General features: G+C 48.1%; 1 protein-coding gene across 1 annotated transcript in view; it reads left to right on the top strand.

Moving 5' to 3' along the window:
• LOC139237981 (adhesion G protein-coupled receptor E5-like) overlaps positions 1-14712 on the top strand; it is a 73271-nt gene that overhangs the window by 19779 nt on the left and 38780 nt on the right. Inside the window, exon 2 of the mRNA XM_070867349.1 lies at positions 5203-5292. Within this exon, the coding sequence (XP_070723450.1) occupies positions 5203-5292 (90 nt within the window). The remainder of the gene's footprint in view (positions 1-5202; positions 5293-14712) is intronic.

The raw sequence follows: 14712 nt of genomic DNA, 5'->3' as shown, positions 1-14712 counted from the left end.
CAGCACAGAAGAGGCACCATCTGAATTAAATTTGAAAGAAGGCACTCTCTAATAAGCCATTGAGATACAACCTATTAATATCTGCCTGAAGTGCTGCTAAATCTTCGACTGAAGCCATCCATTCTAAATGTATTTTCCCCATCCTACCTGAATTGTTTCACATGTTGTCCTTTTCAAATACTTATCCAACTCCCTTTTAAATGATTTGCAGTCCATACCTCAGTACTCGCCAAGACTTCTTCGACAGAACCTCCCAAACCCCATCATCATAGGTGGTCCCTCGAATGAGGATGACTTGCTTCCACATGGGTTCACAGATGTTGACAGGGGCTTGACAGAGGTAGGTCTTGGCCCAGTGGCAAGGATTAACCAAGACGACTAGAGACCAGCTCTGCTGCACAGACCTACTGCGCGCACATATCGCAGTGTGGGCTGGCCCATGCTCCCTTCTGGGCCCTGTACCCTCATTTGCTGTACCTCCGCCATGATCTTTTGCTGCTCCTCCTATTCATCATATACTGACCTATTGTCCACCCCCCAAACCCACGGCCTCGATCACCTGAAAGGACAAAGGCAGCAGGTGCTTGGGAGCACCATCACCTCTAAGTTCCCCAAGTCACACACCAACCTAACTTGGAAATATATTGCCGTTCCTTAATCATCGCTGGGTCAAAATCCTGGAACTCCCTCCCTAACAGCACTGTGGGAGCACCTTCACCACACGGACTGCAGCGGTTGAAGAAGGCGGCTCACCACCACCTTCTCAAGGGACAATTAGGGATGGGCAATAAATGCCGACCTTGCAGTGACTCCCATATCCCAACAATTTAAAAAAAAAACTCACTTGTATTACAGAAATCAACATACCTATAACCCTTGCATGAAAAGAAATCTTTCAATATTCCCCTTTCTTCTAGTCAGTCTCTTGCCCCTTATTACTGATTCAGCAATCAGTCCAAAACTATTTACCTTCTCAAAAACTTTCAGCATTTTGAAAACTTTTATTTGATCCTCATTTAACCTTCTCTATTCCAATGATAAAGCTTCAACTTTATAAGTCTTTTCTCACAAATTGAGAGATTGTTTTTTAGATGTAAACAGGTAACGTGGCTCCGACTGAGCATAGAACTGGAGGACATAGGTTCACAGAGAACCAGTCTCAATGAGATTCGACAGTAGAAGAAACTCCCCCCCCCGCCCCCCCCCCCGAACAACCCCCACCACCACACTCCTGTCCCCATCCCGGCCACACCCCCAACACAATGGTAAATGCTAAGATGATTAACCCCTTTTTTTAAAAAAAAAAAGAGTTGTTTGACAATGAGATTGGAGACCACAAGAATAGACATAGACTGAAATGTTCAGATGTCTCTTGATTGCGATGTTACATTGCTGTTTGTGGGAGCTTGCTGTGCGCAGATTGGCTGCTGTGATTTCTACAATACAACAGTGACCACACTTCAAAAATACTTCATTGGCTGTAAAGTGCTTTGGGACATCCTGAGGTGATGAGGCGCTATAGAAATGCAAGATCTTTCTTTCCTTTTTAAATGAGATTCATTTAGGATTTCAAAGTACATGGATTGAAATCATGCACCGAGTCCCGCTCACCAATCACCACTGTGCTCACCAAACTACACTGGCTCCCGGTCCAGCAATGCTTGAGATTAAAAATTGGTGGCCTGCGCAATGGGCCCTAAACTCTGGAATTCCCTCTGTAAACCTCTCCGCTTCACTCTCCCCCTTTTTTAAGATGATGATTGCCTGATAAAAGTCATGCGTGACTGAAAGCATGCTACAGCTTTCAACGTGTAGGACTAGACTCCAAGGTGATGGTTTTAAACTGGTCTGGAAATAATGTACGAGGCACACAGCTTTTCCTCGGTCTGCTAACTCTACAACCCTCGCAGATCTCTGCGCTCCTCTAATTTTGGCCTCTTGCACCATCGCCGATCGCTCAACCACTGGTGGCCGTGTCTTCAGCTGCCTGGGCCCTAAGCGCTCGAACACCCTCCCTAAACCTCTCCGCCTCGCTACCTCTCTTTCCGCCTTTAAGACGCTCCTTAAAGCCTACCTCTTTGACCACCTGTCCTAATGTCTCCTTATATGGCTCGGAGTCAAACTTTGTGTGGTAACGCTCCTGTGAAGCACCTTGGGTAATTTATCCATGCTGTTTTACAATTAAAGTTGTTGTAGTTTATTCAACACGAGGGATTTAATCTGTAGTGTAGCACCACGCTGGTAGGTGAAGTTAATAACCGAACTATGAGGAGAGCTTGCTAGTTTCTTGTCAAGTTTATCGCTCTAGATTAGGTGACCATCAGCAGGCCGGGGCCATTGGAGCGTGCAGCGGTATACCACTCCAGGGAGCAGCACGTGGCTGCTGCAGGAGGGTGACGGCTGACTGCAGCGCGGACAGGCACGGCACGTGAGGCGAAGGAGCGGCAAGAGTTTGTAGAGGGAAGTGACCGGGGCCCAGGAGAGGCGTGAGTTTGGGGCTCAGAAGAGGCGAGGGCCCAGGGGCAGCACGGGCCCAGCCCACACTGCGATATGTGCGCGCACTAGGTCCGTGCAGCGGGGCTGGTCTTCAGTGATCTGGGTTAACCCTTGCCACTGGACCAAGACCTAGCTCTGTCAAGCCCGTGTGGTGGCTGGTGTGCAACGGTCACCACACGTGAAAAAAAAAAATCCACGCACAGGCATCTTCCACTCGTCGGGATGTAGTTCGGGACCTGGAATATTAGGTCCTTCATTGAAACAGCGGTGAACTCAGCCCTTTTCTGCGTGGAAGCAAGTCATCCTCGCTTCGAGGGACTGCCAATGATGATGATGATAGATTATGTGCAACAACATGTCGAAGGCTGCAATTCAATCTTGGATTCGCTCCAGCTCTCATGAAATGCGACCACACAGTGACCGTGAAATGTAGATTATGATGGAGAATGTGGAGGTGAGACCAAGACTGCTCCTCACCAATGCACCAGTAGATGTGTTTTGCACCAGGCAGCTCAGAAACTGCAAATTCTCAAAAGCCCCGTTGCACTGTAACCTACCACAAAACACACAGCCCCAAAGAGCGGTCAATGGGCCTTGTGCAGCTCAGACACGTACTTCAGAGCCACAGACAGCGAGAGCATAACCCGAGAGAAATAAACAGGAAACCTAACCGGCGCATGGGAACACCATCACCTCCACGTTCCCCTCCGAGTCACACACCATCCTGACTCGGACATATATCGGCCGTTCCTTCATCGTCACTGAGTCAAAATCCTGGTCCCTCCCTAACAGCACTGTGGCCTGCAGCGGTTCAAGAAGGCGGCTCACCACCACCTTCTCACGGACAATTAGGGATGGGCAATAAATGCCGGCCTTGGCAGCGACTCCCACAACCCAAGAAATAATTTTTATTTTAACTGATATGTGTGAAACCAGGTTTGCCACTCTATTTACTTCATCTCACCGTATCACTATATCCTTCTATTCCTTTCTCCCTCGTATACTTGCCTAGCTTCCCCTTAAATGTGTCTGTGCTATTCATCTCAACCACTCCATGGTAGTGAGATCCACATTCTCACCACTCTCTGAGTAAAGAAGTTTCTCCTGAATTCCCTATTGGATTTATTGGTGACTATCTTATATTTTTGCCCCTTGTTTTGGTCTCTCCCACAAGCTGGATCACCACCTCAATGTCTACCTCATCAAAACCCTTCATTCATAAGAACATAAGAAATAGGAGCAGGAATAGGCCATATGGCCCCTCGAGCCTGCTCCGACATTCAATAAGATCATGGCTGATCCGATCATGGACTCGGGTCCACTTCCCTGCCCTCTCCCCATATCCCCTTATCGGTTAAGAAACTGTCTATTTCTAAAATTTATTCAATGTCCCAGCTGCCACAGCTCTCTGAGGCAGCGAATTCCACAGATTTACAACCCTCAGAGAAGAAATTCCTCCTCATCTCAGTTTTAAATGGGCGGCCCCTTATTCTAAGATTACGCCCCCGAGTTCTAGTCTTCCCCCATCAGCGGAAACATCCTCTCTGCATTCACCTTGTCAAGTCCCCCTCATAATCTTATACGTTTCATTTAAAGGCCTCTATTCAGTCATCGCTCAGTCTGCCCGTTTCGAGAGAAATGAGCCTGGGACTAAAGTGTTAGACTGGCTATAGTTTGGCAATCTCACTCATTCGGGACACACGAATGCTAATGTGGAAATTGGAGCGAAACATCGCAATGGTACCAAGGTTATACGGTGGTGGCGGCTGCGGGGATGGTGGGAGGAGGGGAGGTGGAGAGATATTCGAAGCACTGACGTGGCTTATCCTGCCAAGCAGATACAATGGGCCTGAAATCGCGCGCACTCCACGGGCGGGTACGAGGTGCACGCGCCCGTGGGGGTCCCCGCAAGTTCCGGTATTTAGGTACGCGCCTAAACCCAACACTTGCCATCTGTCAAAAACTCTTTGGACAGGTCCACCCCATCCGAAAGTAAAGGGTCTCGGTGGGCAGAGGGGTGGGCTATTTGCCAACTCCTGCCCAGAGAATGTCCTTCAAACTCTTACCACTGAACAAAGCAGGCGTAAGGTTTGCTTTTATCAGTGTAAGCCTTTAAAGTATAGAAAAATGCATGAAAAATAATAATTTGAATATTTAAAATCCTGTTAAATAAGGTAAGTTGATTTTTAACCCCTTTTTAAATATGTAAATGTATTGAAAAAAAATGTTTTAAATAATTAAATAAATTCCATTTTTATTCATTTGAAATATGTGATTTTTTTTTAAAGTTATTTTCGGTGTTTGTATGTTTTGAGGGTTTATCACACACATACTTGTGGCAGTTCTGTACATACGGGACCACCATAAGTCGGAATGGGGATCCCCCTACTCTGATAGGTTGGGCCGGCCCTCGTGATCCCGAGGAAACCCTTGCGCTCCCGGGATACATGGGCCCCTACGCAGGCCTTGGCATAGAGGGCCAGGACCGCAAGCCTACGAGCCTCCGGGACTGCCAGGTAGATTCGTTGAAGTGTTTCAGCTTGGCGGCATGCGCCCGTGGGAAGCCTCTGACCACAATGTCTGGGCCCAATGTCTAGTCAGCTCTGCAATTTGCCTCGTGGTGCCTGTCCTCGATGCGAAGTTAACTCTCCGATAAAGGATGACTCAAGTGTCGGATTCTAACTGAGGTTCTTGCTTGGCTTCCAGTGTTGTTGCTCTGCACGCTTGGGGATCAGTGTTTGGCTGCCTCCATTTCCTGTTCATCTGGAATCAAAGACAACAATGGACACTGTGCAGGTAAGGTAACAATCATTGGTGTGCCATAATACTATTCATAGAAAACATAGAAAATAGGAGCAGGAGTAGGCCATTCGGCCCTTTGAGTCTGCACCGCCATTCAATATGATCATGGCTGATCCTCTATCTCAACACCATATTCCCGCTTCCTCCCCATACCCCTTGATGCCTTTTGTTTCTAGAAATCTATCTGTCTCCCTCTTAAATATATTCAGTGATTTGGCCTCCACAGCCTTCTGTGGTAGAGAATTCCACAGGTTCACCACCCTCTGAGTGAAGAAATTTCTCCTCATCTCGGTCCTAAATTTCCTACCCCATATCCTGAGACTGTGACCCCTTGTTCTAGACTTCCCAGCCAGGGGAAACATCCTCCAGTATTCCTTCTTTCCTTGTTTGATGTTGACTGGGAGAAGTGTACGTGGTCGACTAATGCTGGAAGGAAAATTGGAAGTTCCCTCGAAAAAAAAAAAAAAATAGAGCTCACATCTCACTTGGGTGCAGTCCTTGAGGACAATCCCAATCCTTTTTAGCAACAGATTTGTGGACACTCGAGATGGTAATATGTCTTGACAATTAACCACATTTTTATTGGTTCAAGACATTCGGCTTAAGTCCACAAACAGAGCAGCACGCACAATCCAACATCGCGAACCTCACGTGTAACGAACTCCCCAGGAATTGCGAGCATTTGCCTGTCCAGGTTGCTCATGGTCTTTCTCCGTGCAGGTCCGCTTAAGGTCCGAACTGAGTTTTGCTCGATAGCCCTCAGTTGTACTGTTTTAACAAACAAGCGTGCTCATCATTAACTAGCAAGCTATCTAATTCTTGCTGGGTGTTGAAGTTATCCAAAGTTATCTCAGCAACCTTTGTGTCCGACCTTTGCTCTTCCTGGACTTTGACTTTACTCAGGAGAGTCAGTGATCAGAGATAGGGGGCCGAAATTGCCCTGCCCTGCTCCTCCCGGGGGGCGATAACGGGGCGCAAAACTGTTTTCACCTGGTGGGGGGGGGGGTGGCGCGCACTACCGCCACCTGCAAAATTGCGCGGGAGTTAGCTGAGGCGTGAACACGATAGCGCCAAGACTCGCGAGCAGCATCCTGGGCCGCTGCGCTTCCGGCCACTTGCATCGTCGCCATGCACGGCGACCCCTGTGCGCTCCACTGTGACCCCTGTCCGCCCTGCGGCGGAATCGGTCCCGTGAGGCTGGACCTCCGCGTTGGCCCAGTGGAGCCCATCAAAGTGTGTGGCGGCCCCTCCCCTTCAACGGTAAGGGGGAGGGACCTTGGGGGAAAAAAAACTCCTCAGCGCTGCGCGGAGAAGCCGCCGATCCCGCCCGCGTCGCGCCCCGGACACCGCCCCAACAAGTGCAGCCCGCGACAATGCGCTCCATTCCTTGCGAGGGAGCGGTAACCCCAATTTTGTGGCCTGGGCGGGAGGGACTTCCACACCGGGCGCAGGAAGGCCCACCCTGACTTGGGTACCACCCCCATACAGGGCGTAACCCAATTCCTCCCCCAGGAGCTGCTAGCCCACGGGCCAAATCAATTGTGATCTACTCACTTTATTTAACCAGTGGAAGGAGCGTGCGGCAAACCTGTCCCACCCACCCCTTTCCCGCAACGACTATCTGCCCCACCTGTGGCAGGGACTGTGGCTCTTGTATTGGACTGTTCAGCCACCTGAGAACTCGTGTTAAGAGTGGAAGCAAGTCTTCCTCGATTCCGAGGGACTGCCTATGATGATGATTAGCCAAAGTGCTGTGTTCAGTTCTGGGCCCCCACATCTCAGGGAGGAGATATCGGCCTTGGAGAGGGAGCAGCGCACACTCCCCAGAAGGATACCAGGGCTAAAAGGATTACAGTATGAAGACAGGTTGCACAGACTAAGTTTATACTCCCTTGAGTAATAATGTTTATGGTCAGCGGGGGGCGGCGGGAGGCCGGGGGGGGAGGTGGTTGCGGAGTCGGAGTCCAGAACAAGGGGACGTAGCCTGACCATTCGAGCCAGGCCGTTCCGCGGTGATGTCAGGAAGTGTTTCTTCACACACAGGGTAAGTAGGAATCTGGAACTCGCTCCCCCAGAAAGCTGTTGAGGCTGTGGGTCAATTGAAAATGTCAAAATTGAGAGAGGTAGATTTTTGTTGGGTAAGGGTTTCCAGGGATCTGAAACCAAGGCAGGTAAATGGCGTTAAGTTACAGATCAGCCATGATCTAACTGAACAATAGCACAGACTCGATGGGCTGAATGGCCGCCTCCTGTTCCGATGTTCCTATCATTCCGACATTAGATGTTTTGCCATTGTTCCGTATCAAAAGCAATGTAAAAACGTATTGATATTCTTGCTCCCTCGGCTGAGGGAGACTGAGGCGATAGCACAGTTCTGCTTCTGATGCCTTCGAGGCAACATTCAAGCCTCATCAATGAGTCGGTTGACCATGGCTACCACAATGGCGATACCACAGTCACAGGTTATCGGAAGAGAGGTGCCTTGCGGTAAATAGGGAATGCGAAAACCATGGTTTTATTTGCATCTCCTATACATGTGTGGTGCAGAACATACACCACAATCGAAGGAGAGTGAACTTAAGCTGAGAGGCAGGTTGAGGCCCAAAGCTAGCCCACATTATGAGGTTGAACCGAGACCTATTTATGATTTTCTGGAGCACCCGGTCTCACAATGGAGTTGTATCTTATATCTGTTATACTGGCTGCCGCGTTTCCCACATTAAAACAGTGATGACACCTTTTTTTTTTAAAAAAGGTATTCACTGTCTGTAAAGCGCTTTGAGTCATCCGGTGGTTGTGAAAGGCGTTATAGAAAGGCAAATCTTTCCTCCTTCTTTTCTTGCCCTCACCACCCCCAAATTTTCTCTCTTCCAATCCGAAAGAGGCAGATTCTCGCTGGGGTACAACTCAAGGAACACCAGCACCCACCTATTACCTGGTCGACTGCCAGCTCCTCATATGAGAGTCCTGACTCCCGTCAGTAGACTATTTCAGCCGTGAGGGGCATCACAATGCAGATTTTCACCCAATATCTATCTATACACACACACACACACACACACACACACACACACACACACACCACTGGGCAATAATCAAGAGCATGAATCCTGAAGGCTAAAGGTAAAGATAAAGCCATCTCTGACCATTTCCTTGTCGCGCTCTCGACCCACATCCCCTTCCCCAATCCAAACCTCCTTCCTTCTGCATCCGCCCTTGAAAAAAAACTCTCTCCAAATTCTCTTACAACTGCACTTATCAACTCGCAACTGTCCAACCTTTTAACAATGAAATTTCTGCAGCCACCGATCTGCTCAACCACACCCTCACCACTACCTTTGAAATCCTAGTCCCTTTGAAAAAGATTACTCTCTCCTACACTGGCCGTTCCCCCTGGTACAGCCCGCATCTTCGCTCCCTCATCAAAGGGCGTAGACTTGAACGGATGTAGCGGACAACTGGTTTAGCCATTCACTGCCAGATCTGGCCCAAACACACACAACCCTATCGATTCTTACTGTTGTCTACAAAAACTGCTCACTATTCCAGGATCATTCTAGATAGCAAAACAACGCCCGGCTACTATTCTCTACTGCTAATTGTCTCCTTAAACCCCTCTCCCCTGTCTCCACCACACTCACCTCTAACAACAAGTGTGAGGAGCTCATTGACTTCTTTGTCCCAAAGATTGAGACCATTCGATCAGCTGCCTCTGCGAGTTCCCTTCCTTCACCTCGCCCACAGGGTCAAACTTCATCTGAGGCTCCCCAGCCTTAGCCCTAAACATATCTTTTTCTAGTTTCTCTTTGCTCTCCCCTCTTAATCTCTCCAAACTCGTCTTATCCATGAGACCCACTGTCTTCTCTCTTGACCCTATTCCCACTAAACTGCTGACCACGCAACTTACTTTTCTGGCTCCCATGTTAGCCGACATTGTTAACAGTTCTCTGTCCTCAGGTACTGTTCCCCTCTCCTTCAAATCTGCCGTCCTCACCCCTCTCCTCAAAAAAAACAACCCATGACCCCACTTTGCTTGCTAGCTATCGCCCCATCTCCAACCTCCCTTTCCTGTCCAAAGTACTTGAACGTGTTGTCGCCTCGCAAATCAGTGATCATCTTTCCACGAATTCAATGTTTGAATCCCTTCAATCTGGCTTTCGCCCCTGCCACAGTACCGAAACTGCTCTCATCAAAGTCACAAGTGACATCCTTTGTGACTGTGACAAAGGTAATCTGAATGGCGCCAGATTAGGAAAAGGGGAGGTGCAACAAGACCTGGGTGCCATGGTACATCAGTCATTGAAGGTTGGCATGCAGGTACAGCAGGTGGTGAAGAAAGCAGATGGTGAAGAAGGCAAATGGCATGTTGGCCTTCATAGCGAGGGGATTTGAGTATAGGCGCGGGGAGGTCTTACTGCAGTTGTACAGGGCCTTTGTGAGGCCTCACCTCGAATATTGTGTGCAGTTTTGGTCTCCTGATCTGAGGAAGGACGTTCTTGCTATTGAGGGAGTGCAGCAAAGGTTCACCAGACTGATTCCTGGTGTCAAATGTATCTGTTTTGTCTTGTAACACTGCTGTGAAGCACCTTGGGACGTTCTACTACGTTAAAGGTGCTATATCAATACAAGTTATTGTTAAGTATGCTCTGTTCTCCCCTCCCTAGCTCAGAGGCACTGGCACCAGTCATAGCATGCCACTGCTAGGCACCTGTGATCAGAGAACTTGGCACAGACCAGATGTCAGAACCTGTGTACTTGCTGTAAGATGCAGTTACCCAAATGACTCATTGGGGATGTGGGAAGCATTAGTATGTTTTTATGAAGAATTTATCGTGTACCCCCCCTCTGTGCAAAGTAAATAGAACCTGAGAAATTCAATCTACTGGTGGAGCGTGCACTTCAAAACCTTGTTCAAAACTTCAGCGAGATGAAATAAACTGGAAGTTGAACACTGAAACTAGCTCAGCTGTGGCTCAGTGGGTAGCACTCTCCACTCTAGAATCAGAAGTCCCACTCCAGAGACCTGAGCACAAAAATCTAAGCTGATGTTCCTGCGGGAGTGCTGCACTGTCGGAGGTGCTGTCTGTCAGAGATGTTAAACCGAGGCCCTGTCCACTCTCTGCAGTGGACGTAAAAGATCCCACGGCACTTTTCAAAAGAGCAGAGGAGTTGTGTCCTGGGCTAATATTTATCCCCCAACTAACATCACTAAAACAGATTATCTGGTCATTATCAAATTGCTGTTTGTGGGAGCTTGTGGTGCGCAAATTGGCTGCCACATTTCCCACATTACAAGTGACTTTTTTGTAAATGCGATGCTTTGGAATATTATTGTGATGCAGTAACTTTCCTCCATTACAGCATATAGAGCAATGCAGGGCTGACTACACTTCAACAGGTACTTCATTGGCTGTAAAGCCTGAAGTCGTGAAAGGCGCTATATAAATGCAAGTTCCTTCTTTTACCAAATCCTGTCGCATGACAGGGTGTACGTCTGGCATTTAAATTACAGCTCAGACTGATAGAAATCACAATAAATCAGATCGGACAAAGTGCTGGAAACACACGTTGAGAGGCACCGTCAGATCGTAGCCAAGTGCTGCCCTAACCCCTCAAACACCCGCGTCACAGACAGACAGAGAGAGAGAGAGAGAGAGAGAGAAGAGAATGTGTGAGACACAAAATTTGAGAGAGAGTGTGTGAGGCACAGAGGCCAGGCATTTCTACCACTGTGACCTCAGCCCCCAATGTCCTGCCCATTCACCAACGGTTGTAAAGTTATGGACTGGCAAACCCCAGCCAATGTACAAGAGGGAGTTTGCAGACACACATGTAGCAATGCTGCAGGACTGAATATGTAAATAGGAACATTCAAAGTCTGATATTAATCAGTGTGGTTGGGTAATTATATTAAACAGTGCGTGAGAATGAGCACCATTTGTACATGGGCATACTACAAAGGCATGGGTGAGCACAGGGAAATATTCAAGATTATATTCAGTAAAAGTATATTATGCAGCTAGCATGCAGGGTATTTGCAATTAAGTTGGGTGTGCTGGAGATGAAATAGAAAGACTTGCATTTATATAGCGCCTTTCACAACCACCAACTGCCCCAAAACGCTTTTACAGCCAATTAAGTACTTTTGAAATATAGCCACTGTTGTAATGTAGGAAACGCAGCAGCCAATTTGCACACAGCAAGCTCCCAAAAACAGCCATGTCATAATGACCAGATAATCTGTTTTTAGTGATGTTGGTTGAGGGATAAATATTGGCCAGGACACCGGGGTTTACTCCCCTGCTCTTCTTCGAAATAGTACCACAGGATCTTTTACGTCCACCTGAGAGAGCAGACGGGGCCTCAGTTTAACGTCTCATCCGAAAGACGGCACCTCTGACAGTGTGGCACTCCCTCATCCATCATCATCATCATAGGCAGTCCCTCGGAGTCGAAGAAGACTTGCTTCCACTCTAAAAATGAGTCCTAAGGTGGCTGAACAGTCCGATACGAGAACCACAGTCCCTGTCACAGGTGGGACAGACAGTGGTTGAGGGAAGGGGTGGGTGGGACTGGTTTACCGCACGCTCTTTCCGCTGTCTGCGCTTGATTTCTGCACGCTCTCGGCGGCGAGACTCGAAGTGCTCAGCGCCCTCCTGGATGCACTTCCTCCACTTTGGGCGGTCTTTGGCCAGGGACTCCCAGGTGTCGTTGGGGATGTTGCACTTTATCGGGGAGGCACTGCACTGGGAATGTCAGCCTAGATTTTGGTGCTCAAGTCCCTGGAACGAAGTGCTGCCCACTGAGCCACAGCTGACACTGAATTAAGCATTATATATGGTGGGGTAGTTACAGTAGTCTGTACTGTTCCCTTGGTGGCTGTTTATACTGTACTGCCCAATGTAGGACAGAGCTACACAGACCAGGCATTGTGCTGAACCCAACTGGGAGACATTACAATTGTCTCAATTAGACAGATAAATTTAAGCTCGGGTTCTTGCTGTTATGCAGTGACCCCTGCTGGCAAGGACATGTTTGATGGATTTGGGTGGAGGCCGAATTGGGCTAAGTTGCACAGTCAAACAGCCCAGTGACACTCACGCTCCAGAGGGGGGAGGTAGGTAATGATGAATGATGGCCGTGGAACCCTCCAGCAGAAGACAGTATCATCAGGAGAGGCGAGATCCGGTTAAAGAGTAAAGCAACTCACGATCCCCTCAAACATGAGCAAAAGCCCCCCCGAGCCTGCTGGGACGGAAGCTTTCCCTCGGCATCTCACCGTTGTCACGCCTGAAGCGGGAATTCTTGATGCTTACGCTTGGGGGGTGCCTGAAAGGGAAACTCTTCCGTTTTGGGCCCTAACCTTGATGAACCTGAAATTATCATTTTAAAAAAAAAACCAGAACATCAAACACTGTGTGGTTGATGGCTGACCGAATTCGAGACACTCAATGGGAGGTTGAAGTTATGGCATGCGGCGCCATCTAGCGGCGTCAATAAGAACTGCTTCTGTCACCTGCGATGAACCCAAAGCCATCTGGACAAGGATGGGCCCAACCGGCATTCCCCTGACCGTACGGTGACTCAGTGGCTCTGACGCCACATGGGCGACTGTCACGGTGGTCGAGAATTTCAGATACCCCCCTGGGTGCCATCTGACCGTTGGTCTTTTTCTCAGGTTGACTTGGGGCAGAGTGGCCACAGGTCCACCATCACAAACCTGTTTAGGTGCTTTGCAACCTTCTGGACTCAACATCGAGTTCAACAACTTCAGACCATAACCTCTGCCCAGATTTTGTTCCCTTTCCTCTTTTTTTTTTTATATACCCCCCCCAACCCTCGATCGATCTTATTTTTTCTCTGTTTCCCACAGCAGCCGGTAACTATCCTGCCATTCACACCCTATTTAGACTAATCTTTTTCTAACTTCTGCCATTACCATCTCCAGTCGGCCCATCATCCCTTGTGTCTCTCTAATCTCTCCTGTCTTCCACCCTATCCCAGACCTTCCCTGTTTGTTCTTTCCTCCCCTCCCCCTTTCAGTGCTCCTGAAGAATCTGTTCATTTCGAACATTCGCCAGTTCTGATGAAGGGCCATCGACCTGAAATGTTAACTCTGTTTCTCTCTCCTCAGACGCTGCCTGACCCGCTGAGTTCCAGCATTTTCTGCTTTTATTTCAGATTCCAGCATCCGCAGTACTTAGCTTTTGTATCACAAAGACGTTCCTTCCTTCACCCGTACGAACTGGCACCTTACCCATTCAGACAAAGTGAACAAAAAAACTCCCACAGGAGATTACAGGACATAGAATCTTACTGCACAGAAGGAGGCCATTTGGCCCATCGTGCCTGTGCCAGCTCTTTGAAAGAGCGATCCAATTAGTCCCACTCCCACTGCTCTTTCCCCATATTCTTGCACATTTTTCCTTCTCGAGCAAAGATGCAATTCTTTTTTGAAAGTTTTATATTAAATCTGCGACCACCGCCCTTTCAGGCAACGTGTTCCTCATCAAAAAAATTCTCCTCACTAAGGATAAGGGGCAAGCCATTTAGGACCGAGATGAGGAGAAACTTCTTCACTCAGAGAATTGTGAACCTGTGGAATTCTCTACCACAGAAAGTTGTTCAGGCCAGTTCGTTAGATATATTTAAAGGGGAGTTATTTGTGGCCCTTACGGCTAAAGGAATCAAGGGGTATGGAGAGAAAGCAGGAATGGGGTACTGAAATGCATGAGCAGCCATGATCATATTGAATGGTGGTGCAGTCTCGAAGGGCCGAATGGCCTACTTCTGCACCTATTTTCTATGTTTCTATGTTTCCTCATCTCACCCCTGATTCTTTTGCCATTTATTTTTACACAGGATTACATGGGATATACGTCACAGAAACAGGCCATTTGGCCCAACCAGTCCATGCAGGCGTTTATGCTTCACTCGAGCCTCCTCCTGTCTTTCCTTATCCAAGTCCATCAGCATAACCCTCTATTCCCTTCTCCCTCATACACTTGTCCAGCCTCCCCTTAAATGCATTGATACTATTCGCTTCAACCACTCCCTGTGGTAGTGAGTTACACATTCTCACCACTCTCTGGGTAATTCTTCTGAATTCCCTATTCGATCTCATGGTGATTATCTTATATTGATGGCCTCTAGTTATGCTCTTCCCCACAAGTGTAAACATTCTCTCTGTATCCACTCTGTCAAAACCTTTTAGATTTTTAAATCTGCGTCCTCACATGATCATGATAGGGGATTATTATATAAATTTAAGATGCTTCACCCTTAATTCAAGTTTAAAAAAAAACATTTTAATTGATAGCTAAGAGTTACAGAATTAACATGTCAATAAATTGCCCCTCTGCCTCCCCTTGTGTGGAACTGAGCCTTACCAGATCAGGAACAGCCCAAAAAGAA

This window comes from Pristiophorus japonicus, chromosome 24 (assembly GCF_044704955.1).
Source record: "Pristiophorus japonicus isolate sPriJap1 chromosome 24, sPriJap1.hap1, whole genome shotgun sequence".
In the NCBI taxonomy this organism is placed as follows: domain Eukaryota; kingdom Metazoa; phylum Chordata; class Chondrichthyes; family Pristiophoridae; genus Pristiophorus; species Pristiophorus japonicus.
This window is presented reverse-complemented; position numbering and strand designations above follow the sequence as displayed.